At 39.3% G+C, this 27,736-nt stretch overlaps 2 protein-coding genes across 3 annotated transcripts in view; both read right to left on the bottom strand.

The window, feature by feature from the left end:
* Nucleotides 1-27,736, bottom strand: part of LOC142832742 (uncharacterized) — a 196,329-nt gene that overhangs the window by 164,342 nt on the left and 4,251 nt on the right. Inside the window, exon 1 of one of the 2 annotated variants that reach the window (XM_075943505.1) lies at nt 15,238-15,329. The exons of the other annotated variant lie outside the window; for it this stretch is intronic. The gene's annotated coding sequence lies outside the window, so the exon portion shown is untranslated. Of the gene's footprint in view, nt 1-15,237; nt 15,330-27,736 lie in introns of those variants that run through there. 2 annotated transcript variants of the gene reach the window in all.
* Nucleotides 55-15,376, bottom strand: LOC142832837 (uncharacterized). Its single transcript, XM_075943611.1, has 5 exons — nt 15,238-15,376; nt 13,485-13,575; nt 10,527-10,614; nt 5,935-6,061; nt 55-4,276 (listed from the first exon to the last, which is right to left on the bottom strand). Exons 3-5 carry the CDS (start codon nt 10,554-10,556, stop codon nt 2,262-2,264), a joined length of 2,172 nt encoding a protein of 723 aa, XP_075799726.1. The 5' UTR covers nt 10,557-10,614; nt 13,485-13,575; nt 15,238-15,376; the 3' UTR covers nt 55-2,261.

Below are 27,736 nucleotides of genomic sequence, written 5' to 3'. Positions count from 1 at the left end.
AACATTTCTCCTTTTTCCATTAATTTTTTTTTTTTTTTTTTTTTTTTTAGTTTTCTGCCTCACCTTTCTCTATTGCGGAGATACCTTTTAAAACTTCCTTCCCCCCATTTCTCTACTGGAAAGATTCTCTTTCCTGGATTTGTCCTTTGTCTCAAGACCCATTTTATTTGTTGCTGCTCCTGAGATGGAGATTTTAAGTTCTACATGTTCCAGCCCTACCCCGGAGTCTTGCCTACTACTTTGGGCATATTTTATCTCCAGTCTTGGGGTGCCTGGACCCTTCTTTCCTCATGCACCACATCGTTGGTCACCAAATGCTAGGGTGCACCAAATAGTCAGTTGAAGAGAAAAGGCACTCCAAGATGAAATTTAAGGGCAGTTTGGTAGCAAAAAGGTCCAGCCTCTTCTGATGGATTGAACCCAGAACAGCTGTACAAAAGTGTATTTATTGAAAGTTACACAAAGTATTTCCTCATATCAAGGTTCCTAATATAATTTACATGCATACCCCAAAAAAACTGTAGTACACTTTATTATGTATCCTTTGCAATGCACAATAATACAAGAGCCTCAGGTGTACCCAAGGCATCTTATGACCAAAGTCATGGGATGGCTCCAAGGCCCCTCCAGCAAACAATTACTGTATTCCACGAGGATTCTTCAAGGTCAGGGTGCTTCTAGAAAACAGCTCTTCATTCCAGTATTTACCCCATATAGTGATTCTGCTAAATTTCTTCAACAAAGGCAGGCACCACCATCCAGAGTGCTTGGGATTTCTAAACTGTTTGTCATGCCTGTAATGTTACATACACAGCTTCTATCTTTACAGTTTCTATCTTCTGCTATTTGTAAGGTGTGATACCAGGATGAAGAATTTTGAAAGTGAACAAAAAATGAGACTTTATTAGAGCATTTTCTATTTTCTTTTGTGGGTATAGGACTTTACAAATTCAATGCATTTGGTGACTGTAATTTCCAAGAACAATAAGACATACAGATTATGTAAGGTATACTTTTTTATGGTTTCTCAGTGTAATGGTCTGTTATCCCTTTAAGAGGCAAGCCCTGCCTACTCCCCCTCCCTTTCTGTTCCTTTCCTTGTCCCCCTTCTCCTTCCCTAACCCACTAAATATCCTACTTCACTCTGCATAGCATGCCTATCCATGTCTCTGTCTCTTACCTGTTGTGTGGCTCCCTGCCAGGGACTTGCTCCCTGCCTGGAACTGGCTGCCTTTGGGACCTGCTGTACACTGCCTCTGCTGCTCAGGGACCTGCAGCATGGTCTCATGACCCTCTGCCCACTACCACCACTCAGGGACCTGCAGCATTTCTGTGACCGCGCACCTCAGGAACAGGGAAGCACTTTTATTTTTACCATTACACTCAGAACTATTAATTTTGTGATATACGGCACATTTAGAAGGAAAACTAAAGTCACATTTCTTTTACATTAGTAATTTCATCATCATCATTATCATCATCAACATTATTGATACAGGGTCTATGTAGTCCTGGCAGTCCAGGAACTCACTATGTAGCCTAGGATGACCTCAGACTCAGAGATCTTTATTCCTTTGCCCCTTGAGTGCTAGGATTAAAAACATGCACCACCATGCTTGGTATTATTATCAATTTTCAGATTTTTGAACAAGGCAAATGTTTTTTTATTACAGCTATTCCCAGGGACTAGAGAAATGGTTTGGAAAGAAGACTGCTTTGTGTACAGAGTGTTGTGTTCAATTTTCAACACACACAATTCCTCACAACTGTCTAAAACTTCAGTTTCAGGGAATCTGATGCCCTCTTCTGGCCTCCATAGGCATCAGACTAACATGTAGTACACAGAAAGTATTGTAGATAAAGCACCCACAGACATTAAAAATAATTCATAGCTGTGATGGTAGATACTGGCAGGATTTGGTGAAGGGGGTGGAGGGAGGAGGATCATGTGTTTGAGGCCAGCCTAGGCTACACATTTTTTAAAAGCTGGGTAGTGGTGGCATATGCCTTTAATCCCAGCACGTGGGAGGCAGACACAGAGTCTGGTCTACGGAGTGAGTTCCAGGATAGGCCCCAAAGCTACAGAGAAACCCAGTCTCAAAAATCAAATCAAACAAAAATTCAAACAGTTACTATTGCAGAATTTTATTTGTGATATTTTATAGAATTTAAGACTTCATTAAAAGCTTTCACAAATTTCTTGTCTTGGTTTCTATAATGTATATTCTTGGGATTTGTAAGTAAACAATACCATATAAATGCTATGTCACATGATTTACAACAGTATTTTCCTCTTCAGTATGAATTCTCTGATGTCTTCTAAGATTTGAAAGGTGGGTATAGGATATGCCACAGTCTTTGCACTTGTGAAGTTTCTCCCCAGTATGAATTTTCTGATGTGCTCTAAGATATGAGCAGCCAGTAAAAGATTTGTTACATTCCTTACATCTGTAATGTCTCTCTCCAGTGTGAACTATCTGATGTGTTCTAAGATTAGACATGTAGGTAAAGGTTTTGTCACATTCCAGGCATTTGTAAGGTCTCTCTCCAGCATGGACTTTCTGATGTGTTCTAAGATCTGAAATCTGATTAAAAAATATGTCACAATCTTTGCACTTATAACGTTTCTCTCCAGCATGAATTTTTTGATGTATTTTAAGACTAAAATTCTGGAGAAAGGACATGTCACAGTCTTTGCATTTGTAGACATTCTCTCCAGTATGAATTTTCTGATGTGCTCTAAGATATGAGCATGTGGTAAAAGATTTGTCACATTCCTTACAAATATAAGGTCTCTCTCCAGTATGGACTCTCTGATGTGTTCTAAGCTGTGAGTTATGGGTAAAGAATTTATCACATTCCATACATTTGTACAGTTTCTCTCCAGTATGAATTTTCTGATGTTCTCTAAGAGTTGACCGTGTAGTTAAATATTTGCCACATTCCTTACATCTGTAAGGTTTTTCTCCAGTATGTACTCTCTGATGTGTTCTAAGATTTGAACGTTGGATAAAAGACATGTCACATTCTCCACATTTGTAAGGTTTTTCTCCAGTATGAATTTTCTGATGTTCTCTAAGATATGTGCATGTAGTAAAAGATTTGTCACATTCTTTACAACTGTAAGGTCGCTCTCCAGTATGAACACTCTGATGTCTTCTAAGATGTGAGTCCCGGGTAAAGGATTTGTCACATTCCATACATTTGTATGATTTCTCTCCAGTATGAATTTTCTGATGTGTTCTAAGAGTTGAATTCACAGTAAAGGATTTGTCACATACCTCACATTTGTAAGGCTTCTCACCAGTATGGATTCTGTAATGTCTGTTAAGATGTGATATTTCAAGAAAGGACTTACCACATTCTTTGCATTTGTAAAATGTCTCTAGAGAATGAGTTTTCTGATGCCATCTAAGTGATGAATAGTGAGGAAAGGATCTGTCACACTCATTGCATTTGTAAGGCTTCTCTCCACTATGGAGTCTGTAATGGCTTTTAAGATGTGATAGCTGATGAAAGACCTTGCCACATTCTTGACAACTGCAATGTTCCTCATCAGTATGGATTTTCTGATGTCTCCTGAAACTGGAACAGTGGGCAAAGGATTTGTCACATTCCATACATTTGTAAGGCTTCTCTCCTGTATGCGTTTTCTGGTGGCTTTTAAGTGCTGAGAACTGAGGAAAGGACTTTCCACATTCTTTGCATTTGCAAAGTTTCTCCCCCGTATGAAGTCTTTGATGTGTTTTAAGATTTGCCCACTGGTTATAGGATTTGTCACAATCGTTGCACTTGTAGGGTTTCTTTCCAGTATGTATTCTCTGATGTACAGAGAGGTGTGAGGCGGTCCTGAAGGATTTCCCACATTTCTCACACTGGTATGGTGTCTCTCCAATGTAGATTGGTTGTTGCAAAAGACTGCATGTAGAGCTGAAATAGTCATCGTATTCTCCTTGCCTGTGTTCTTTGTTTGCAGTGTAGAGTCTCTGATCTTGAGTAATGCTGGAACACAAATTTTGAGATTTCTCACAGTCTTTAGATTTGTAAGGCTCTTCTCCAGTGTGGATGCTTTCATGTCTATCTATGTTTGATGAGTCAATAGAAGAATCCCTGGGGTTAGTGCATGTGTAGTTACTGGAGTTTTCTGTAGTTCCACTTGTTTTATAAAAAGCACTTGTGGAGGGGTCATGAAGCACTTTGCCAAGTTCATTACACTCAAAAGACTCCTTTTCGGTCTTCACATGTTGATGGGCAGTATCACATATGTAATAGTTCTCTGAAAATGAATACAGTTCAGTTTATAGGACTTGTTTCAAGATTAAACATTTGATAAATGATTAAGTTCTCTCTTAAGTCAATCAGCAACTACTTAAATATTTTTCTCTCACTATAATTTTATCTATTGTCACAAAGCAGTTAGACAAGCTTCAATGGTATGTAATTAATAATAGATATCCCATCCTTATAGAAAATGTCTAATGGGACAAGATGGATCAAGAACTTAGAAATCATTAATTAGCTTTGAGATAGAGCTCACTGACTAATTATATTTAGAATGTATGACTCTACGTTTAAGTGTTTCTTGTTAGAAACAGATGAAGAAGAGTTTAATCCAATCCCAGGTTCAGAGTATTTACACTTACTAAGTGACAGACAATAAGGAGTACTGTTCTGAAGATCCAATTCCTTTAAAGTCTTATTTAAAAGCATCACAGGGTTTATTTCTTTCTTGAGAAAAAAAAACATTATTCTTCAAAAGTAATGGATGCAAAGACAGTATTCTGACAGACAGCTCAGATTGTTTGAGGCAGGGCTGTCATGGGCAGCTATTGCTTATGTCTATTCTCTACTGCCTGACCTCCACACACTGCTGTGTTTCTTAAATTTCCTCATAGGACTATTCTCAGGTCCACTCTGTACACTGACTCCTGAGATTATTTCCTAGAAGGGTGTCTGTGTATTTTCCACTGGCAATAAAACGAAAGATGTAACACGGGGATAATAATACAAGGATGGCAATTAAAGAATAATCCTACTTAATAGACTCCCATTAGATTTAAAATTTTGTAAAATTATTCCAATCTGATGTCAGCATTGTCAAATAAAATTGCATTTTGTACTAGTATTATCACCAAAACTCAGGGGCAATAGACACAATGCCTTTTAACAGTTATTACAACAGATGGGTTGCATCCTGGGACTAGACGCTATACTAAGTGAAATGATCAGGAATCCTTTTACAAGGAATTGAATATTGCAAACACATTCTCAGCTCTTGCTTTCCCTTTCACTGGTAGTCATCACTGTTGTCCTGCTCACTCACGAGCCCATTCTAGTTGTGGCTACTCTCTCCTCTCCACATCCCAGGGCCATTTCATTTGCTCCAGAGGGGTGACTAGGCCTTGCATACAATACTCATGTTCTGTGAGTCAGCCTATGACTCATGCTAGAATTTTTAGAAAAAATACAAATGTCTAACACAATATTGTACTTAGTACATAAAGAAAACACAAAGTAGAGGAATCCAAGAATGACTTCCACAGAGAAACCCTGTCTTGAAAAACAAAACAAAACAAAAAAAAAACCAAAAAACCAAGAATGACTTCCAATTGCTGTTTCTTGTCACAATCTTGAGCGTATTTAGGGAGAACTTTCAGTTTGCATATCTCAACGAACTTTAAGATATGAGTATAAACTTTATACCATACTAAGTTTCTGAATGCATTGTGGAACCAACTGAGGTGTGATGCATGACACCGCTAACATGGAAAATGAAAAGAAAAAGTTAAATAGCATGAAAAAGTTCTTTCCTACCACCAAACACTCCCTGGTCTCCCGTTATTTCCAAGAGAGCTTAACAAAGAGTTTATAACCTAACTCAGTAGGTACATACAAAGCACGAAATTATGAATTCTAGAAGCAAAATATTCTTACCCACAGAGATCAGGTTGCTATAATTCTCCAACATTACATCAATGTACAAAGCCCTCTGAGCAGAGTCCAGGCATTCCCACTCCTCCTGAGGGAAGTCCACAGTCACATCCCTGAAAGTCAACAGACCCTGAAACAAAAAAGTACAGTTTGAGCAGGTGATCCTGGACAGAGTGCTTTCCTTGACTTAAGGAAACTTGGGATGAGTGAAGACAATTCCTCAGAAAGATGACTTCTAATATAGTCACATTCTATAAGGAATGTTCTAATTCTGTGAAAATAGGATGACATAAGAGTCTCACAAGCATATCCTTGCAATAAGACACACAAGATCTAGACAAGGTTGTCTATCTGTTATGCATCCTGTGTTATATTGCAGAGGATCACAGTGTACAAATCTCAGAAGGAAAATTTGTGAGGAAGAAATATGTTTTAAATGCTGGACCTGTAGACCATGCTAAAAATACTGACATGAATCAATTCTCTCTGTACTTGGGCCTTACATGACTATATTCTAACAGGTTCAGCTGGGATGTTTAAACTCTAGATCCAATTTCATCCTATGGAAAAAAAAGGGGGGGCACGTATGGAAGACAAAATTTATGATTGACTTTATAGGCAAAGAAATTTGTTGGTTTTTTTCATAATAACAGAGTGCAACAACACTGCCCATTGTCAATTTTAACATCAACATGCTAAGTAGTCTATGGGATTATTTTTATAAGAATATTTGAGCCAGTAGCAGTAGATAGAAAAATCCACATCAGCCACATTTGATAAAATCTAAAATTTTCTTAAGAAATTGGCCTCAGGAGCTGGACTGTGGTGGTACACATCTTTACTTCTAGCACTTGGGAGGTGGCAGCAGATGAATCTCTGTGAGTTCAAGGGCAGCCTGTCTACAAAGGGTGTAGTTCCAGGACAGCCTCAAAAGGTACAGAGAAGCCCTGTCTTGGAAAACACACACACACACACACACACACACACACACAAAAAAAAAAAAAAAGAAAAGAAAAGAAAAAAGAAAAAGAAAGAAAGAGACCTCAGGCAACTTAGAAAACTAACAATTTCAGAGGATTTGAAGAGTATTTTACTCTAAAAGTGTTGTAAAAATTGAGGGAAGTCCAAAAACATCAAATAATATTGAAGTTGCAGCTCAGCATGTACACATAAGTGTAGTAACTTTGGATGCAGTCTGGAGTGACATCAATTTCCTATAAGTTAATGAAGATATTAAATTCTATAAAATTATTGTCACCTTTCAGTGTTCTGCAAATGTAATGGCTCATGAGAAAATCTGAGCTACTCTATCTGAATTTTGTAGTCTTCAATGTGTTCTTGTTATTACTTATGCTGTACTGTCTAACAGATTTGAGGTTATTAGTGTTCATGGTTCTTTCTTTATTTCTCTAGAGATGGAAAGTGGTGATATATTCTGTTTGAGACACGATTCAGAAACAGAAAAGCAAACCTGAGGGTCAAAGTCCATTTCTGAGATCTCCACTTTAAAACAATGCAGCTTCAGCGGGGAACAGAGCCATTGCTCTCAGAGGAACTGATTAGGGCAAAGTAATCATGAAGAATGTTCCTTCTGCCCCAAATGTGATGGATTATGCACATCAGTCAGTCAATGCCTTAAGACACTATTCCTGATGAATTCCACATAATGCTTCATAATGAGTTCCAGCCAGAAAGAGCTGCACAGTGGGATCTTGTTTGGGGCAAAAAAGAAAAAAAGAAATAAAAAATCCTGATCTCAAGCCAGGTACTTGCCTTTAATCCCAGCATTGGCAGCAGAGGCAAACCTCTCAGCCTGGTCTACAGTGCTAGTTCTAGGAGCAGCCAGAGCTACACAAAGAAACTGTGTCTCAGAATGACAAAAACAAAAAACTTCTGGTTTGGGAAGTTACCATTGAGCATCCCAACCAAGTGAGTGATGTGAGCAGCAATTCTCCTGAGACAAATAGATGGCAGCTGTCAACAAACACATGGTGATATTAAACACCAAAGAGAAATGCAAGCAGACTGCAATCTTAATCTACACCCAAGAACATCATCACAGACCTCAACTGCAGCAGGACCATGCAAACTGTGCCTGTTGAAGTCCAAGGGCTGTGCTAAGCCAGCAAAGCTCCTCACTGGCCCTGTTCTTCACAGGGTAGAGTCCTGAGGAACATGGCTCTGCCACTCATAGTGGAGACCCCCCCCCAACAATTGGGAAAGCTGGCCCCACCCATTACCTGAGAGGGGTGGTACCAGAAGTCTGGAGTGAGAACAGAGCTACCTCCCAGGCACACATCTAGTGCTTTGAGTTGGCCACCCCAACATCTACCCTCTATGCTTTGCTGGAATGAGTGAAGGGGGTGGTCCTGACAAACCATAAACTCAGGATCACCATGACGTTGGACAGTGTTTTGGTGAAGGTCCAATACCGATGGTGTACCAGAATAAATATAACCAACAACCCAATATAGAATGAACAACCGCAAATAAAGCTGTTTGGACAAAAGGGTCTACTAAGTGCCACAGCACAGCTCCCAATGCCACAAGACAAATAAAGAGATGATGGAGAGGTGGGAAAGATGGAGGACCAAAGTGTTCTTTTCTGTTTGTTTGTTTTTGCATTATTATTATCATTACTACTGCTTTTTGTTTTGTTTTTCGAGACAGGCTTTCTCTGTAGCTTTGGAGTCAGTTCTGGAACTTGCTCTGTTGACCAGGCAAGACTTGAAATCACAGAGAGCAACCTGTCTCTGCGTCCTAAGTGTGCCACCACTGTCTGGCTATTATTATTGTAATTAAAAAATTTTTTTTTTTTACTTTTCTTTCTTTTATTTCTTTTTAAATTTTCCTTTGTGGGTGATATTCAAAGGGTGAAAGGTAGATACAGAGGGACTGGGTTGCATGGTGTGAAATTCACAATGAATCAATAAAAACTTATTTTCTTTCTTTTTTTTTTTTCCGAGACAGGGTTTCTCTGTAGCTTTGGAGCCTGTCCTGGAACTAGCTCTTGTAGACCAGGCTGGCCTCGAACTCACAGAGATCCACCCGCCTCTGCCTCCCAAATGCTGGGATTAAAGGCGTGCACCACCGCCTGGCTAAAAACTTATTTTTAAAAAAAAATATTGCCTTTTCAACATCTGGTGCTGGCAAAACTGGATTGAGGAGAAGAATGAAATTAGATTCTCATCTTTCATTTATATAAAAATCTATTCAAAATGTATCAAAACCCTTATTTAAAACCAGAAACACACAGAAACCTTGAAAACTTAGGGAATACCCATGAGGATATTGGGATGGGCAAGGACTTATTGATTACAATGAACACCAACAGCACAGGAACTGACCCAAGTGTCAATAGATGGAACAACATGAAAAGCAAGAGTTTCTGTCCATCAAAAGGAATAATCAGAGAGCACACAGACACCTACAGAGCAGGAGAGAATCTGTGACACTTTGGATAGGGGCTCATATATATAATTTACAAACAATTACGAAAATTAAATACCAAGGAAATAGAAGTGCCAATAAACAAATGGGCAAATGAACTGAAAGACAAATTTCAAAGACATATACACAAATGGCCAATAAATACTGCAAAAAGTGTTCAGGATCCCTAAAATGCCATCACGGAAACACAAACTAAAACTACATTGAAATACTGCATCACTCTAGGTAGAGAATGGCTGTCATCAACCAATCTGACAAATGTTAGAGAGGATGAGGAGAGAAAGGAAGCCTCATAAACTGTTGGTGTATGTGGGGGAATGTAAATTAATACAGTCATTATGGAAATCAGTTTGTACATTATTGAAAAACTTGAAGAGAGAATTAACATATGACCCAGCAACATCAATCCTGGGAACATAGCTGGAGAAATCTACACCCCAATATAGAGATATTTACACCCATGTTTACTGCTTCTGCATTCACCACAGTAAAATATTAGAAGCTACCTAATTATCAAAAGATAAATGGATAATGAAATGGTATTTATATAAAATGAAATACTATCTAGCTAAAGAGAAACATGTAATAAAAATTTGCAGGAAAATGGATGGACTTCAAATGTGTAATATTAAATGAGGCTATACAGCGTCAGATAGAAGAAACCACATTTTTCCTCATATGCAGAATCTAGCCAATATTATGTGTATATGGAAAGAATGTATATGTGGGCACAATAAAACATGGAGAAAAGAGAACAAGACAGGTTAAATACCAGGGTTGAGGTAGGATTGAATGCAGGTAATGATCACACAGGATATAAAGCTAATTGCCTTTCTAGCTCTAATTCTGCCACAGATTTTTTTTTCATGGTAGATAAGTTCATAAAAATATATTCAATAACAAAAATATAAAATCCCATGTTAGGCTGCAGAGCTTCTGTTCCCAATGACGACTCTAACCGCATAAAAGTACATTGAGTTGCCTATTCCTTAGGTCTGGCTAATTGCAGTGTGTGATTGTGTTGTTGTTTCTTTGAATATTTTTAATAATAAAATTCAAAAATTACCAGAAGCAAAAAATCAAAAGAGTTGGAATATCTGAATATATAACATTTCTATTTAAAAAAAGTCGATAGGATCACTGACCTGGGACATGCTTACTGGAGAATCAGCCATTTCTTTCTGTTTTTCTTGAGTTTTTCTTTCAGAATCAAGGAATAGATGGCTTGCTGCCCTTTTATATAAGGGGTCAAAAAGAAAGTGCAAAAATTAATACTGAAAGCTGTTGGAGAAGAATGACAAACTACTTGAAAAGACCCAAGCAATAGAATATGACCAGGTGTTCAGACAATGATTCCAAATCCACAAGAGCATGGAACGACATTTGAAGCTTGAAGAGAAAATCACCATCAACAATATTGTTGCATCCAGGAAGTTATCTTAAAATTGATGGAGACATTAATTGCATTTCAAGATATTTTTAAGTTAACATGTTTGATTTCACTAAGCTTTGCAAACAATAAATAGAGGCAAAATTTATACAAGAGAATCAGTGGATTTATCCATGAGACTATAGGAAATAATAAATTTCATGTGAAGAATAGATAAATACAGGAGACCTAGGAAGTAATCATTCATGGGCAAAATAACAAATCACTAATTCTCACAGAGCAGAGAAATATTACTATTAAACCAACCAACAACAATATCAAAAATGAAAACATAAGGAATAAAAACCCTAGCAACAAAATATCTATCCACCCTGGAAATCATTATGGAGAATCTACAATTAAATAATATTTCCTCAAGTAAGTTAACGCAAGTGAGTTAAACAACTCAAACACATGACCCAGCTGTTTCCATTCCTTGGCATATACTCAAAGGACTGAACATCCTACTCCACAGATACCTGCTCAGCCACGGTCATTGCTGTTCTACTCACAATAGCTACAAAATGGAAAGAGGCTAAATGTCTTTCATCTGACAAATGGATAGTGAAAATGTGGTACATACACACTATGGAATACTATTCAGCTGTTCAGAAAATTGAAATCATGAGCTTTGCAGCTAAATGAATGGACTTGTAAAAGATCATATTGAGTGAGGTAACCTGGAACCAGAAAGAGTCACTGCATGTTCTCTCTCATAGGAAGTTCCTACCTCCAAATCTTCAGATGTCAGTATCCAACCTGGAATGACTGTAGTAACAAGAAAAATAAAAAGAGACCAGGTGTGGTAGCTCATGCCTTTAATCCCAGCACTTGGGAGGCATAGGCAGGCAGATCTCTGTGAGTTGGAGGCCAGCCTCATCTACAACTGAGTTCCGACACAGCCAAAGATATATGGAGAAGCCCTGTCTTGAAAAAAAAAAACCTCAAAACAAACAAACAAACAAAGTAAAAAGAGAGTGCTGTGGAATGTGGATGAGTAATAGAGAGGGGAATAATGGAACAAGTGATGAAAAAAGGCAATGGAAAAACAGGGAGGGATTTAATTATGGAGAAGGGAAAGATGTAAACAGAGAAGGAGGGTAAAATAATAGTAAGGATGTTTAAAAAGTCATAAGAAGTCATATTATTCATCCACCAAATATGACTACAATACTTGTAAATCTGTGTAAGCATACATATTTAGAATGTAAAGGAAAATTTCCCATCTGAGATAATAATGTTCCCACAAGATTCATAGATTTTTCTAACAAAACCACCAACACCAGACATGAGAAGTCTATTTTGAAATTGTTGATCAGATCTGTCCAAGAGATTCCCAAAACATTACAGGTTACTGCACTTGTTCATGGTTGCTTCCCAGAGGTAGAAGGTGAGTGAAAGAAGCTATGCACTTCAGTCACAGACGCCAGAGGACTCAAGATGGATCAGAATTTACGGCTTCCTGCCTGAGGACTGTCTTTCATGGTATCTGAAGTTAACGTGCACACTTTCAAAGGAGGGAGTCAACCGACAGTCCTATCCAGCTACAATACTTAGGACCCACAACAGAGATCTGCACTGCACAATAGCCGTAAGGATGCAAGAGTGGTACACATATCTAAATGGGAAGCAACAGCTTACTAGTTGAACTTAAGACACTTCCAAGAAGAGGGAAATCATGACTAGTAAGGGAAACCTAGCCAGTCTCATTGGGGTTAGTGGAGCCATAGATCTTGGAGAAGAACCTATAACCACTATCCATCACTCACAGGCACTCTCCATCTTCAGCCTACAGGCACATAGTATCCATAGGCACCATTCTGTAGGCTGAAGATGGATGCTGCAACATACAGAACTTTGGGTAACTGTCCGGGCAGTGTGATGTCTCTGTCAATTCTAGTGTTTTGGAAGTTGCTTATAATGCACTTCCTGTTTACTTAGGTAATACTATATCCTTCTGGAGTCTTTGACAAAGTTTAAGAAAGATAGTTATAATTATAAAAGATAAATTTGATATAAAACTTTAGACTCACAAAGATAGGATAGATAATATTTTCCTTAATTTGACAAATATAAATGGACTAAATATTATAACTATAATTCTTGCTTGATAACTCTTTTGTTATATGTAATTTTACTATGTTAAAGTTAAAAGCTTCCTTTTTATTTAGACAGAAAAGGGGAGGTGATGTGGGATTTCCCTCTGTATAATGTAAATGTGTTTTGTTATCATTGATTAATAAAGAAGCTCCTTCGGCCTATGGCAGAGCAGAATAGAGCAAGGCAGGAATTTCAAGCAGAGACAGAGGAGAAAAGAAGGAAGAGTCAGATGCCATTTAGCTGTCAAAAGAGAGATGCTAGAGAACCACATGGCGATACATAGATTAATAGAAATGGGTTAATTCAAGATGTTAAGAATTAGCTAGAAATATGCATGAGCTAATTGGCCAAGAAGTGTTATAATTAATATAGTTTCTGTGTAATTATATTTGGGTCTGGGCACCTGGGAAATGAATAAGCAGTCTCTGCCTACACACTAGGGCAATTCCGAGGAGCTCTTTCCCAGTCTCTGGAATTTTTTCTAGTAAAACAGAATGTGGCAAACTGATTGTATGTCCCACTTACACATTATCTTGAGCCCCTTTCCATCCCTTCATCAATCTCTCCACCATACCTGGATCCTTAGCTACTCTCTCCTTCCTCTTCACCTTTCAGGCGTCTTTGTTCTGCTCCACAGGTGAGCCGGTCTGGGTGATCAGTGAGCCCTGCACATGAGAAAGATTCTTCAGAAAGCACAAAGATTTCTCACACAGAATTGCTCCGTGGATAGAGGGAAAACTAAATAAAGGATTCTACAAATGATTCCCCAGTTGTCCTGCAGGGTCAGCACACTCAAAATATTCAGAAAGCATTTTCAGTTAGTGTCACTTGAATGCCCCTTCTAGTCAGAGATCAGTCAAATCTCAGGGACAGAAATGGAACTGAATAACTGGTATGAGATTATTATACACTAGTGATGTTCACAATTTATCACGGACCCAATATGACGGAAGCCTCGCACCTCTCAAAGGGACACACACTTGCAGAGTACTTTGTTGAGAAACCCTAAGGAGGAATATGAGCGACTACAAGCAAACTATTCTCACCCACAGAAACCAGACTGCTGCAGCTCTGCAACATCCAGTCTCTGAGCAAAGACCCCTGAGCCGAGTCCAGGTATGACCCTTCTCCTGGGAGAAGTCCAGTCACACCACTGGTATCAACAGACCACAAAATAAAACACAACAGTTAGAAAGAACAGAAGAACAGCAGTTTGGTCATCTAGGGACAGTGCTTTTCTTTGAATAAGGAGAGGAGAGGAAAGACTATTGTAGACATTTTTCTGATATAGATGAGTGATTATAATTTAAGAGATGTATTTAGTACTATCCTAAACAATACCTTTTCATTTTTTTTTTTCCTCAGATGCATCCAACATAGGGTTCCTCTGTGCAGCCCCAGCTATCCTTAACCTAATTCTATTCTTGCTCTGTAGACTAGGCTGGCAAGAAATGCCAAGATCCACCTGTCTCTGTTTCCCAGATGCTGGAATTAAAGGCGTTGCCACCACCACCAGGTGGCTTTTAATGCCCTTTCTAACTGTTAAAATATGGTGACTTAATGCCATAAAAACGCATAGTATGCTTTTTCAGGCTCTAAGTTGCACATTACCTTTATTTTTATTTTTTATTTTTTTTTGACATAGGGTCTCACTATGAAGCTCTGACTGTCCTGGAACTCAATATGGAAACCATGCTGGCCTCCAACTCACTGAGGTCTCTGGTCGTCTTTGCCTCCCCAGTGGTGGGACTAAAGGTGTATGCCTCCAAGCATGTCAAAACATTTTTCAGAAAGCTGTATTTACATTACAGTCCATACATCTCAGATGAAAAAAATAATGGTGGATAAAAAGTTTTCTTTTATATGTTTACAGTCATAACTATGGAAATTGCAAAAAACTATACTTTCCCATTCAATTACATTCGCAGGCGTTCTTTCCTTGATGAATATATAAAAGCGCTCCAAGAGTCAAAGTCCCTAATTCTATGCCATTCTGTTGAATAGGGAAGTGGTTTAACGTAGAAGTTAGCAGGGATAAACACAATTTTTAAAAGCCTGGCCTTTTCCACCGTAGCAAAGAGAACCGTGTTTGCAAATATCAACACATAAATTCAAATACTCTACCATATTATTTTTATAGTAATATTTTGGAAATAAACATCAATAAAAAAGAATCAGGACTGGTCCAGTCTTATTACATAAAATTTATCGATAAGGGAAGACATCCACAGCAGAATTTCAGAGCCGGCTTAATTGTGCACAGCAGAGTAACTGCTCACACCCCTGGTCCCTTCCCTCCTGGGTCCCAGCCCCGCAGCTCCTCTGACCTGGGAGGTTCCAGGGCCGCCGGGCTGCGGTTCCCGCCACTGCGCTGCTGACTTCCCCAGGCCGCCCCGCGGTGACAGCGGCTCCCGGAAGTTTTCGCGTCCCAGTGACACCCGCCGCGTCCTCCGCATTCAGGTCTGCACCACGCGGTTCCACAAGGTGCAGGCCCTCTAGTAACAAGATGGAATGGACACTCGACACTTCCGGCTTTGACGCCTCAGTCCACTTCCGGGTCCTCTTACACTGTTTCCCAGCTTCCGTTTACGTCACTACTCTAATTCCTCCCACTTCTCCATATTCATTGTTCCCCAACACTCAAGTTCCTCACACCCTCCCAAACGCTTTTTCACTAGACAGTCTCCGTCCCACTGAGACCGGTCCCTCCCTCTCTGTCTCAGGCCGCCTTCCCCACAGCTCCAGCTGTCAGGCTGCCCTGGACCCGCTCTGCACAGCTCCCCACATGCTTGCTGCCAGCCTAGCGCACAAGTGATCTAGGAGGAGGCTGCATCCGGGTGTCTGACCCCACAGTGAGTTCTGAACCTTCAGATAAAAGGCCGCCTAACCTCGACTTGACTACCAGACTCCCGGGTTACATACTTAACCAAACGATAACACGCTAAATTAAGATGCCAGCTTCCCATCGCCAACACAAACATAACAAGCCCAGACCAAATTCTGACATTTTGATTTTGGGAGAATCATTTCAGGAACTTGGATTTTGAAAAGAAATGGGTGTCTTATGTTGGTGGTGAGTCTATTCCTAATAGACCACCGCTGAGTTCCTCCCGCGCTGTAGTGCTCTCACCACTAGATGGTGGTCTTGTCTTTTACTCAGAAACAAGTTTGTCTTCTGTGCTGCCTGCTAAGGATGCTTTGAGATAAAAGTTGGGTTTTTTTTGTTTGTTTGTTTGTTTTAAGGCGGTGGTGAATTCAGAAACTCCTGCTGTGCCAGATGCAGAAAATAATTAAGCTTTGTGGTTCCTGGTCTAAAAACGTCAGTTACACCATCCCATATATGGCTCTGGGAACACTGAGGAAAATGAGGAGGAAAGGGAATGAGAAGAGAAAGAGGAAGAAGGGCCAAGCATTCTCTAGACTCCATACAGCTGCTGTAATCAGTAACTAACACTTACCTGCGTTGACCTCACACTAGACCACAGTCAGTCTAAGAAACGGAAAGGCTCACAGGACCCACTCTTTACTTCTCAAATGGTGGCTGTGAATGGCTTTCAGCTGTAGTCGTCTGCTGGGCTCCTACACATAGCTCCAAATCCACAGTATCACAGATGGGCCTTGTTAATTTCAGGGGATCCCAAGCAAAATCAATAGAGATGAACACAACAGAGACATTTGTTGGAATTGTGGACTAAGATAGTAGACATGTAGGAAGTGAAAATATTGTATTTGAGGCGTGTGCATGCGGGCACACACACACACACTTAGGTGTGTATAGACACATATATATGTATGTGAGTGTGAAATCGTTAATAATAGATAAAAAAATTACCTTTGTTATTCCAGTTGGGTTTTCTCTTTGTAATCCTTGCTTTTCTTGAACTTCCTTTTTAGACCAGGCTGGCTTCAGAATCTCAGAGATCTTCTTGTCTCTGCCTCAGGTATGCTAGGATTAAATTGCGGCCCATCCTGCCCAGTTCAGATTTTTTTTTTTAAAATGACCATATCAGTTAGTAATTTTTTTTGCTTGTATCAATATTTGTTGGGGTTAATTTTTTATTTTTTCAGGACTGGCTGTCTCTGTGTAACAGCACCGATTCTCCCAGAAGACCCTTTATGCACAATAATGGCCTCAAATTTACTGAGATCCACCTATATCTGCCTCCATTATGCTGGAATTAATGGAGAATGCCATGGAGGCCTTCTTATAATTTGGTTAATATTAAATAATACTAAGAGTCAGGGGGAATCTTCTTTTTTTTGCATCAAGAAGATTCTTTTTAATCTATTTTATTTGTGACAACATTTCACTGTGTGGTCCTGACTGTCCTGGAACTGCAAATACCAGGCTGGCTTTGAACTCTCAAGTACTGAGATTAAAGGTATGTGCCACCCCTCCCAGATGTCAAGAAGTATTTTAAGTAACCTTGATGTTAGTTTTTCTCTGAAATTTTGTTATAATCCTGTCAATCTGGTTATGGGGTTGTATTAAGGGTGGTGTTTCAGTTACATTGCTACTGATGTTCTGTCTACATATTTATTTCATGTTGTTGAAATTTGGTGTGCTATTTTCACCTGGAAATCCATCTATTTCATTTAAAATTTCAATGTAGTGTAATAGAAGTTTTTAAACAAGAGATTCAGTGGATCTCTCATTTCTGTCATGTAGGCTGTTCAGTTGCCTTGGGTAACTGTCAAGACATGCTACCATGCTAAGTGGTAGAGACACACACCTTTAATCCCAGCACCCAGGAGGCATAGCTAGGCAGATCTCTGAGTCTCAGGGCAGACTGCTCTATGGAGTGAGTGCACAGAAAACCCTATCTCAAAATAAAAACACAAAACAAAAGGCATAACAACACAAAGTTATGTATAGCTGACAAGGTCAGGCAAACCTTTTAACTCAGCACTCAGGAGACATTGCCAAGGGGAACTCTAAATTCAATGTCAGCAAAGTCTACATAGTGAGTCTCAGACAGCTGGAATATTGGAGACCTTGTCTCAAAATAAAGTAAATTGCTCCCTGAGGAGTACTGTTCATGGTTCCAGAAATACCTTGCAAGGTTCCAAAGGAGGAAGCCAACCAACAGCCCTAGCCAGCTATGATGCTTATGAACCACATCAACTGTCATTCTGGCACAATAGACATAAGAATGTAGTAGTGGCACGCATACATTGGTGGCAAACAACATCTCTTTCATCGGACTTAAGACACTCTTAACAAAAGAGAAATCATGACTGGCACTGGAACTTCTGACTTGTGCTGGTAAAGACATGGATCTTGGAGGACAACAAGCAACCACCACTTTACTAATCCACTATAATTGCTAACAAGTAACTAAACATTTTTCTTTGAACCCACAGGTAAGCTTATTCTTCACCCCTCATCAAGGAAGCATCTCTTTTCAACAGAAACCACTACAAGAATCCACAACTAATCAAAATGCAGAGATGTGCAGCCCAGACCCACTGAATACATCTCTAAAACACTCCTGTATCATTTTTTGAAGAGGGGCTATAAAGATTAAAAGAGGCAGAGGACCAGAGAGTTTGGTGTGAGATTGTGTCCCCTAGTATACTAGTCAGTGTTCCCTAGAGCAAAAGAATGAACACACATACATACACACACACACACACACACACACACACACACACACACACACACATGTATATATATGAATGATTTACAGGCTGCTGTGCAGATAATCCAACAATGGCTGGCTGTAACAGAAAGTCCAAAATCCAGTTAGTTGCTTAGTTTACAAGGATGGATGTCTTGACTGGTCTTCTATATATGCAGGAATCCCAAAGGAGTAGGGTCTAATGCCAGTGAAGAAATGAATGTGCTACTAAGAAAATGAGCCAACAAACAGACAATGAGCAAAATGATTCCTATTTCCATGTCCTTATATAGGCTTCCAGAAGAAGGTGTGGCCCAGATTAAACATGTATCATGGAGCCTCTCTATTCAGACCAAAGCTGTGTGTCCTTTAGTTTCAAGATGTGGTTTAATGGCATTTATCTTCATATCTCAATGTTCCAAACTAGGAGTAGATTCAGTTAATTCAAAAGAAACAAAAATATCCTCACAAGTGTGCCCTCCATTTTTGAATTGTAGTTCATTCCAGATGTATTCAAGTTGACAACCAAGAATAACCATCACACTTAGCAATGCTAGATCGTTGTTTATAAAATCTTTCCAACATGACCTCCCAAATATAAGCTGAACAAAGATAAGAACAATGAACATTCAAAAGTGGATGGGGAGGATTCCACAATGCCTCAACCTTACACAGAGAATTATAGCTACTGGGGGATGCTTGGAGCAGGAGAAATAATATCCCCCAGGAAAGAGCACACTAATTGGTTATTCAATCCCAAATGGTCAGCACTGAAAACACACATCCAATTGACATTATATGGACTGAGAATTTTATTTACAATTATGAATGTATACACATAGACATTTATGTATACAGGAAACATTAATGAAAAAGATACCATGAATTTGAATGCAAGCATAGACGGTATATGGAAAAATTTGTAGAAAGGACAGAGGGAAAAGAAATGTCCTAATTATATAATAAGTTCAAAATTATAAATCTAAAAAAGTGAAACTAAAATGAAACAAATGAATAAACAATTACAAACCCAGACTAAAACTAAATAAACAAACAAGTATATACCTATCAGGTAAATGCAGACTAGGACTCCTTTAAGTTTCCATGCTGCCCTAGCTACAATGATAATAATCAGGAACTACTGATAACTACAATGATAACTACTGTTGGCATAAATGTTGGGAAAGGAGATCAAACACTGAGAATTAGGACAATTAGAGAATGAACTTATGAAGTCAGTCTGGTGTTTTCAAAATAATGACTAAATAAAAGAAGGGAAACTAGTCTGCTATCTAATTACTGCACTGATGTGTGACACTATTTATGTGATAAACAATGGCAACCTTCTACTAAAAGAGAGAGGGAACCAATGAAATCCAAACATTGGAACCAATAATGTCTGTCTTGGTGAACCAGTGTGATGTGGGAGTGATTTCTTTCTAATCTGTTGCTTTCATTGGTTAATTAATAAAGAAACTGTCTAGGCCCATTTGATAGGCCAACCCTTAGGTGGGTGGAGTAAACAGAACAGAATGCTGGGAGAAAGAAGCCGAGTCAGGTGGTCGCCATGATTCTCCCACTCCAGACGGATGCAGGTTAAGATCTTCCCTGGTAAGCCACCTCGTGGGTCTACACAGATTATTAGAAACGGGTTAGATCAATATATAAGAGCTAGCCAATAAGAGGTTAAAACTAAAGGGCCAGGCAGTGTTTAAAAGAATACAGTTTCTGTGTAATTATTTTGGGTATAAAGCTAGCCGTGCAGGTGGCCGGGTGCCAGGAATGTAGCCCGCTGCTCTTATTGCTACACCAGTGAGATTCTGTTTGTTTTCTCTATTAGGGGTGCTTTGTCTGCATGTATATCTGTGCACCATGTGTGCTCCTAGTGTTAGCAGACCCAGAAGAGGGCATTGGATACCCTAGAGATAAGAATGTAGATTGAGTGCCCATGTGAGGGCACTGGGAATTCAAAGTGAGTTTTCTGAAAGAGCAGACAGTGCTCTTAACCACTGAGCCATTTCTAAAGTCAAGTGGACCAATGAATTTTATTGGGGTGACTCTATTGGGTGTGGCTGAGGGTTTACTTACAGAAGCAGAAAGGACTCAATGTCAGCTGTTTCATCCTGTGAGGGTGATGACTAATGAAGCTGGAAACCTGGGGATCACAACACAGATTGTAGGCAGCTCAAGGGAGGTTGGAAGTGTCTTTCAAGTCACTCAGTACCTCCTCCAGGTGTAACTGAGAGACAGATATAGGTGTTGTAGGAGCTGCGGGCCTCTTCCCACAGCCTGGTTCCTGGCCACCGGCTAGCTTTACCCGAAATAACAACACTCAAATTGTATTCTTTTAAACACTGCCTGGCCCATTATATCTAGCCTCTTCTCAGCTAACTCTCACACCTGGACTAGCCCATTTCTAATAATTGTGTAGCACCCCAAGGTGCACTTACCGGGAAGATTCTAGCCTATGTCCATCCTGGGTCGGAGCTTTTTCACGTCTGCCCCAGAGAGCAGAGCATGGCATCTGGCCCTGAGAGGAGCTACATGACTTCTGAGCTCACTTCCTCTTCCTCCAACCATTCTGTTCTGTTTACTCCGCCTATCTAAATTCTAACCTATGAGGGCCAAGGCAGTTTCTTTATTTAACCAATGACCTTCCTCCATCATATTGGGGTTCAGAAAATCAGAAGCAGTCATCCAATAGAGATCTCCTACCTCTATAGAAACTTCAGACTGAAAAGAGTGAGTTCATGTCTCATCCCACCTTATATTCCTCTCTAGTGCTGGTATTAAAGGTATGCACCACCACTGCCAGGCCTATATGGATAACTATTGTGGCTGCTGGGGTTAAAGGTATGTTGTAGTAATATGAGCGGTGGGGCTGCGTCCCCAGCACCCTGGCCGCCTGCTAGCTTATGCCCAAAATAACAACACACAAACTGTATTCACTCAAACACTGCTTGGCCCACTAGCTCTAGCCTCTTATGGGCTAATTCTCATATCCCGATCAACCCATCTCTAATAATCTGTGTAGCATCAGCCTTACCGGGAAAGATTCTAGCCTACATCCATCCTGGGTCGGAGCTTCATCGGATGTGCCCCAGAGAGCAGAGCTGTCGAGTCTGTCCGGGAGAGGGGAGCATGGCGTCTCTGAGCTCACTTCCTCTTCCTCCCAGCATTCTGTTCTGTTTACTCCTCCCACCTATGTTTTAACCTATCATGGCCAAGCAGTTTCTTTATTGCTTAACCAATGAAATCCACAGATTGATATATGACACTCCCACATCAGTGTGTGTCATCACTGCCTGGTCTATAAGGCTGACTAGTGGGCCTACCTTTGCATGCTGATCTTCAAGCAAGCTTTATTTATTAAAATAAAAATAAAGCATACTATATTTCCTCTTTTTGTCTAAAATTAAAAGAGTATGATTAATATAATAAAAACTATGTACAATAATTACAATAACTATATTCAATATATACAGGTAATAAGTACAATATCAATGCCTAATCCATTAGATAAATTTAGAGAAAATACTCCATTATCTATTCTATAATGGTGAGTCCAAGAGGTTGTATCGAATTCACTTTCTGATATAATTTCCATTATCAAATAATATTACAATGTCTCTTAACCTTTTACATTTTACACCTCCTTAGTGACTTTCTTTTCTGAGTCTTGTAAACAAGGAAAACTGTAACTATAGCTATCTGGTCTTCAATGACCTCAGAGACTCTAGAAGTTAATAATATTAACTGAGTAAACAGGATATGCAAGCAAGTGATTTCCAAAATATGTGAGAAATAACAGAAATAGCTGGTTGCCTGGACAGGCACCCACTGTTCCTCTGCAATGTTGGAGCATACATCTTCAGCCTAAAGGTCTAGAATATTTGACAGGCTTTTCTATTAAAATAGGATTTTTGGAGGTGGTTCTACTTTGTCTTGGCAAAGTTTGACAGTCATTCTCTTTTGTGTCCTGCTTGTCCAATTAGGACAGCATACTGTCAGTAGTCAAGGCAAGGACATTTTCTTACCTAGTGGCTAGCTTTTGCCACAAAAAAGTAAATTCCATATGGAGTTTCTTTGGTGCCCATCATCATCCCATGTAGATTGGTGCTACCAGGAACAGACATGTCACATTGTCATAAAATGAACCTATGTTATTAAAAAATCTTAAATGCCATATTCTGTAGATCTCTGAATTGTTTGAATATGTCCTGTCTACCTAAAATATATCTCTCATTGACCTTGAAAACATACCTAATATGACTACAAGTTTAATTGTAACAGGTGACGAATTTGATAACCTACATTTTCTTATTACTCTAAAGAGTTAGTAATAATAACTTTAAAGAACTAGAAATTTGTATTACATTGTTAAATAAGCTGTATAGATACGATTTCTTGAACAAGATTAGAAACATATTACACTATGTTTTAACAAAATTAATCTCAAATTTGTATCAATATACTAAGTTTGTATACAATATACTAAAGTCCAATCCAATTTTTAATACTAATAGTTGCTTTTTAAAAGCAGATTCTATAATCTACCTTTCTATCTTATAATATTTATATCTTCACATTTTTTTCAGAGTAGGTTCAATAATCTACCCTTTAATTCTATCATATCTATACCCCCTTTGCTCTTTTCAAAACAAGAACTCTGAATCTAATTTCCCTTGTTCAACTTTCCTCCTGACAGTAACCAATACAATTCGTAACCAACCCTGCGAAACAATTACAAATATCCATAACCCATTGAATGACCAAATACCACTCACCCTACCTCTTGTGAATGTGGAGTTCATATTCTTAAATTTACTTACTGATGTCTTGGGGGAAATGGCATCTTTAGGAAATCCTAAAAAGAAAACTTTGGGCTAATTGTCAAGTCCTGGGAGAGATAGTTTTGTCATGTTTTGTTCAGTCTGTGTGTAATGGGAAAGTGCAAGACTTATCTCAAGTCCCACCAGAGTAGTCTGTGAGGCTGGATCATCTCAAACTAGCCACTTTGAAATCATTCTGAGCAGTTTTTAGGACAAAAGCCGATCTTTAGGTGGTGGTTTTCAGATTAATAATATAGTCCTGGAGGAATTGTAATTGTGGGGTCCCATCCTCCTTATGGAAACATCAACATTCTCTGTTAGACATGGCCATGGTTCATGTCAGAAAACTATTGACAGAGACTCAAACCTGAAATAATGTACATGAAGGTAGATGAGATTTTTTTCTAGAATTTGTATGCTATGTGAATTTTAATATCATAAAAAAGTTTAAATATATATTAATTATATAACCTATAAAATATTTACACATTAAGAAAAGTGGTTAAAAGTCAATATATAACCAAAGTTTTATGAGAATAGTGTCTATAAAATGGCCCTTAAATACTTGTTTTTCTTCTGTCCCATATCAGGTGACTCTTCTGACATGACACAGAGATTTTGAATTACACTGTAATAAGCATTCTTGGGTTTAGAGAAGGAAAGAGCCACCCTCCATTCGAAAGCCAGCTTTGATCTTTAACTGGGCTGGGACAACAAAAGACCGCTTGCATTATATGTATGTAGAAAATAGCAAAAGCAGACATTTAGGAAGATTTATGAAATTTTATTCTACTAGAAATAGAACGGGATGGTTGGGATGGAGGAAGGGTGGATATGGGAGCAGGGAAGTATATATATTAATTAAGGGAGCCATTTAGGGTTGGAAAGAGACTTGACTCTAGAAGGGTTCCCAGGTGTCCAAGGAGATGTCCCCAGCTAGTTCCTTGGACAGCTGAGGAGAGGGAGCATGAAATGGCCCTATCCTATAGCCAAACTGATGAATATCTTGCATATCACCATAGAACCTTCATCTGGCGATGGATGGAGATAGAGACAGAGACCCACATTGGAGCACTGGACTGAGCTCCCAAAGTCCAAATGAGGAGCAGAAGAAGGGAGAACATGAGCAGGGAAATCAGGACCTCGAGAGGGTGCACCACCCACTGAGATGGTGGGGCTGATCTAATGGGAGCTCACCAAGGCCAGCTGGACTGGGACTGATGAAACATGTGATCAAACCAGACTCTCTGAACGTGGTGGTCAATGAGGGCGGACTGAGAAGCTAAGGACAATGGCGCTCGGTTTTGATCCTTCAGCATGCACTGGCTTTGTGGGAACCTAGTCTGTTTGGATGCTCACCTTCCTAGACCTGGATGAAGGAGGGAGGACCTTGGACTTTCCACAGGGCAGGGAACCCTGACTGCTCTTCGGACTGGTAAGGAAGGGGGAGAGGAGTGGGGGGAGGGGGAGGGAAATGGGAGGCTGGGAGGAGACGGAAATTTTTTTCTTTTCTTTCTTTCTTTCTTTATTTATTTATTCATTCATTTATTTATTAAAGATTTCTGTCTCTTCCCTGCCACCGCCTCCCATATCCCTCCCCCTCCCCCTCCCCCTCCCCCAATCAACTCCCCCTCTCTCATCAGCCTGAAGAGCAGACCGGGTTCCCTGCCATGTGGGAAGTCCAAGGACCTCCCACCTCCTTCCAGGTCTAGTAAGGTGAACATCCAAACAGTTTAGGCTCCCCCAAAGACAGTATGTGCAGTAGAATCAAAACCCAGTGCCATTGTTCTTGACTTCTCAGCAGTCCTCATTGTCCGCTATGTTCAGCGAGTCCGGTTTTATCCCAGGCTTTTTCAGACCCAGTCCAGCTGGCCTTGGTGAGTTCCCGAAAGAACATCCCCATTGTCTCAGTGTGTGGGTGCACCCCTCGCGGTCCTGAGCTCCTTGCTCCTGCTCTCTCTCCTTCTGCTCCTGATTTGGACCTTCGGGTTGTAGTCCGGTGCTCCAATGTGGGACTCTGTCTCTGTCTCCTTTCATCACCTGATGAAGGTTAATATCCAGGAGGATGACTATATGTTTATCTTTGGGTTCACCTTCTTATTTAGCTTCTCTAGGATCACGAATTATAGGCTCAATGTACTTTATTTATGGCTAGAAACCAAATATGAGTGAGTACATCCCATGTTCCTCTTTTTGGGTCTGGGTCACCTCACTCAGGATAGTATTATCTATTTCCATCCATTTGCATGCAAAATTCAAGAAGTCATTGTTTTTTACTGCTGAATAGTACTCTAATATGTATATATTCCATACTTTCTTCATCCATTCTTCCATTGAAGGGCATCTAGGTTGTTTCCAGGTTCTGGCTATTACAAACAATGCTGCTATGAACATAGTAGAGCATATACGTTTGTTGTATGATAGGGCATGTCTTGGGTATGCTCAACTTCCATGATCAGGGAAATGCAAATCAAGACAACTCTAAGATACCATCTTACACCTGTCAGAATGGCTAAAATCAAAAACACCAATGATCACCTTTGCTGGAGAGGTTGTGGAGAAAGGGCTACACTCATCCATTGCTGGTGGGAATGCAAACTTGTGCAACCACTTTGGAAAGCATTGTCGCGGTTTCTCAGGAAATTCGGGATCATCCTACGCCTGGACCCAGCAATACCACTCTTGAGGCAGAAATTTTTAATAAAAAATTAAATAAATAAAAAAACTATAAAATTTTAAAGAAAGTTTTGAGTTTGGATAAATGGAATATGAATAATAGAAACTATGCATGGTAAGGTACTACCTCCTCCAAGCAGCTTGTCTTGTTTTGTCTGGTCTGGTCCAGGCAGGTTAACTGGTGTCTGCTTCATGGCTGATCTGAGCATTGTTTGTGTATCTCAGCTTGTCTTACAGTGTCGGCATACTTTATTGATTATATATGCTTTAGGCAAGTGGGCACTAGTAAAATCTTAGCAGTTTTTGTGACTTCTTAGAGCTACTGTGTTTTCTGTTTCTGACTTTCTCCACAGGATGGAATATTTCACCTTCCTCCATAGTAGTGATACTCAACTCTTGTGTCAGCACTTCTTTAGTGCCACATATAAAAGATTCTGCATATCAGATATTTACATTATAATTCATAACAGTAGTAAGATTATACTTATAAAGTAGAATAAGAATAATTTACATTATAATTCATAACAGTAGTAAGATTATACTTATAAAGTAGAATAAGAATAATTTACATTATAATTCATAACAGTAGTAAGATTATACTTATAAAGTAGAATAAGAATAATTTACATTATAATTCATAACAGTAGTAAGATTATACTTATAAAGTAGAATAAGAATAATTTTACATTGTGTGTACACTGCAACATGAGGAACATTATCAAAGTGTCACAACATTAAGAAAGTTGAGAACTACTACCTTGAAGAATCCTATTCCCTTATATCTCTTAATATCCTGTGTTTTCAGGAACATCCTACAAGATGAGGCATTTGAATCACATAGAAAATTGATTCACAGTAAACTCTTTTGGGAATGAACTTTAAGGCTTTGTCATCTTACCAGTGATAACTTGCCCACCATGTTCACTGTTGCTTTATATGATTCTATATCAGTGTATCTAGCATACAGAATCAACTTTGATGTCCATCCCCTTACACATGGGTAAATAAAAATGTGGGCCCTAGCTTTAAACTTGTTGCTTTTTGTGTTCAAGCAACATTATGTGTAGAAACCAAGAATCCAGGAATGGATCTTTTGTGGGGAAATGCAGGAAGAGAGGATGGAAAGTAGAATATAGGTGATATGAAATTAGAAACTGAGCAGAATATTTCAAATTTGTGGTGCAGGAATGGAGAAGAGAGGGGACTAGTATAAGGTCAACCCAAATGCGCTGTGCATGAAGAAAGTACTTGAGAACCTATTACTTTGCAACCCAAGTAAAAAAATACAATAAGAGAGGACAGTAGAACACAAGCGCTATAAAAGTTTGGGACAATGTTTGCTAGATGTTCAATTGGAGATGTAGGAGGAAAAGAGGTGGAGTGGATGGGTTAACCGAAAGGAAGGATGCAGGAAGCAGCCACATGAAATCCCACTATCTTACAAGCTAACAGAAAGTATAATTTTAAACATTGAACAGTGGTATCCCACATGGGTAAATAATGCTCCTCTCACTCATGGTGGTATTAAATGGAACTCTCTGTACCAAGTACTAATTATCTGTCTTGGAAAGACCTTGGGGATTTTAAAGCTATTTGTGAGCATACCTGTGACGTTAAATTCTGGGATTTAAGACATTTATCACTTTGCGTGGTATTATTATCAATAATTGAATGTTGAACAAGGTAAATGGTTTAAT

Source organism: Microtus pennsylvanicus, chromosome 1 (genome assembly GCF_037038515.1).
Source record: "Microtus pennsylvanicus isolate mMicPen1 chromosome 1, mMicPen1.hap1, whole genome shotgun sequence".
In the NCBI taxonomy this organism is placed as follows: Eukaryota; Metazoa; Chordata; class Mammalia; order Rodentia; family Cricetidae; genus Microtus; species Microtus pennsylvanicus.
The sequence above is the reverse complement of the archived record's forward strand: the minus strand, read 5'-3'. Positions and strand labels throughout refer to the sequence as shown.

Bases quoted from the DNA above. Each gene is read 5' to 3' on its own strand.
- LOC142832837 (XM_075943611.1), bottom strand. From the start codon at position 10,556: ATGGCTGATTCTCCAGTAAGCATGTCCCAG. The intron at 6,062-10,526 runs GTCAGTGATCCT...TTTTTGTTTCAG, and splicing joins CTCCAGTAAGCATGTCCCAG to GGTCTGTTGACTTTCAGGGA. The intron at 4,277-5,934 runs GTAAGAATATTT...ATTCATTTTCAG, and splicing joins TAGCAACCTGATCTCTGTGG to AGAACTATTACATATGTGAT.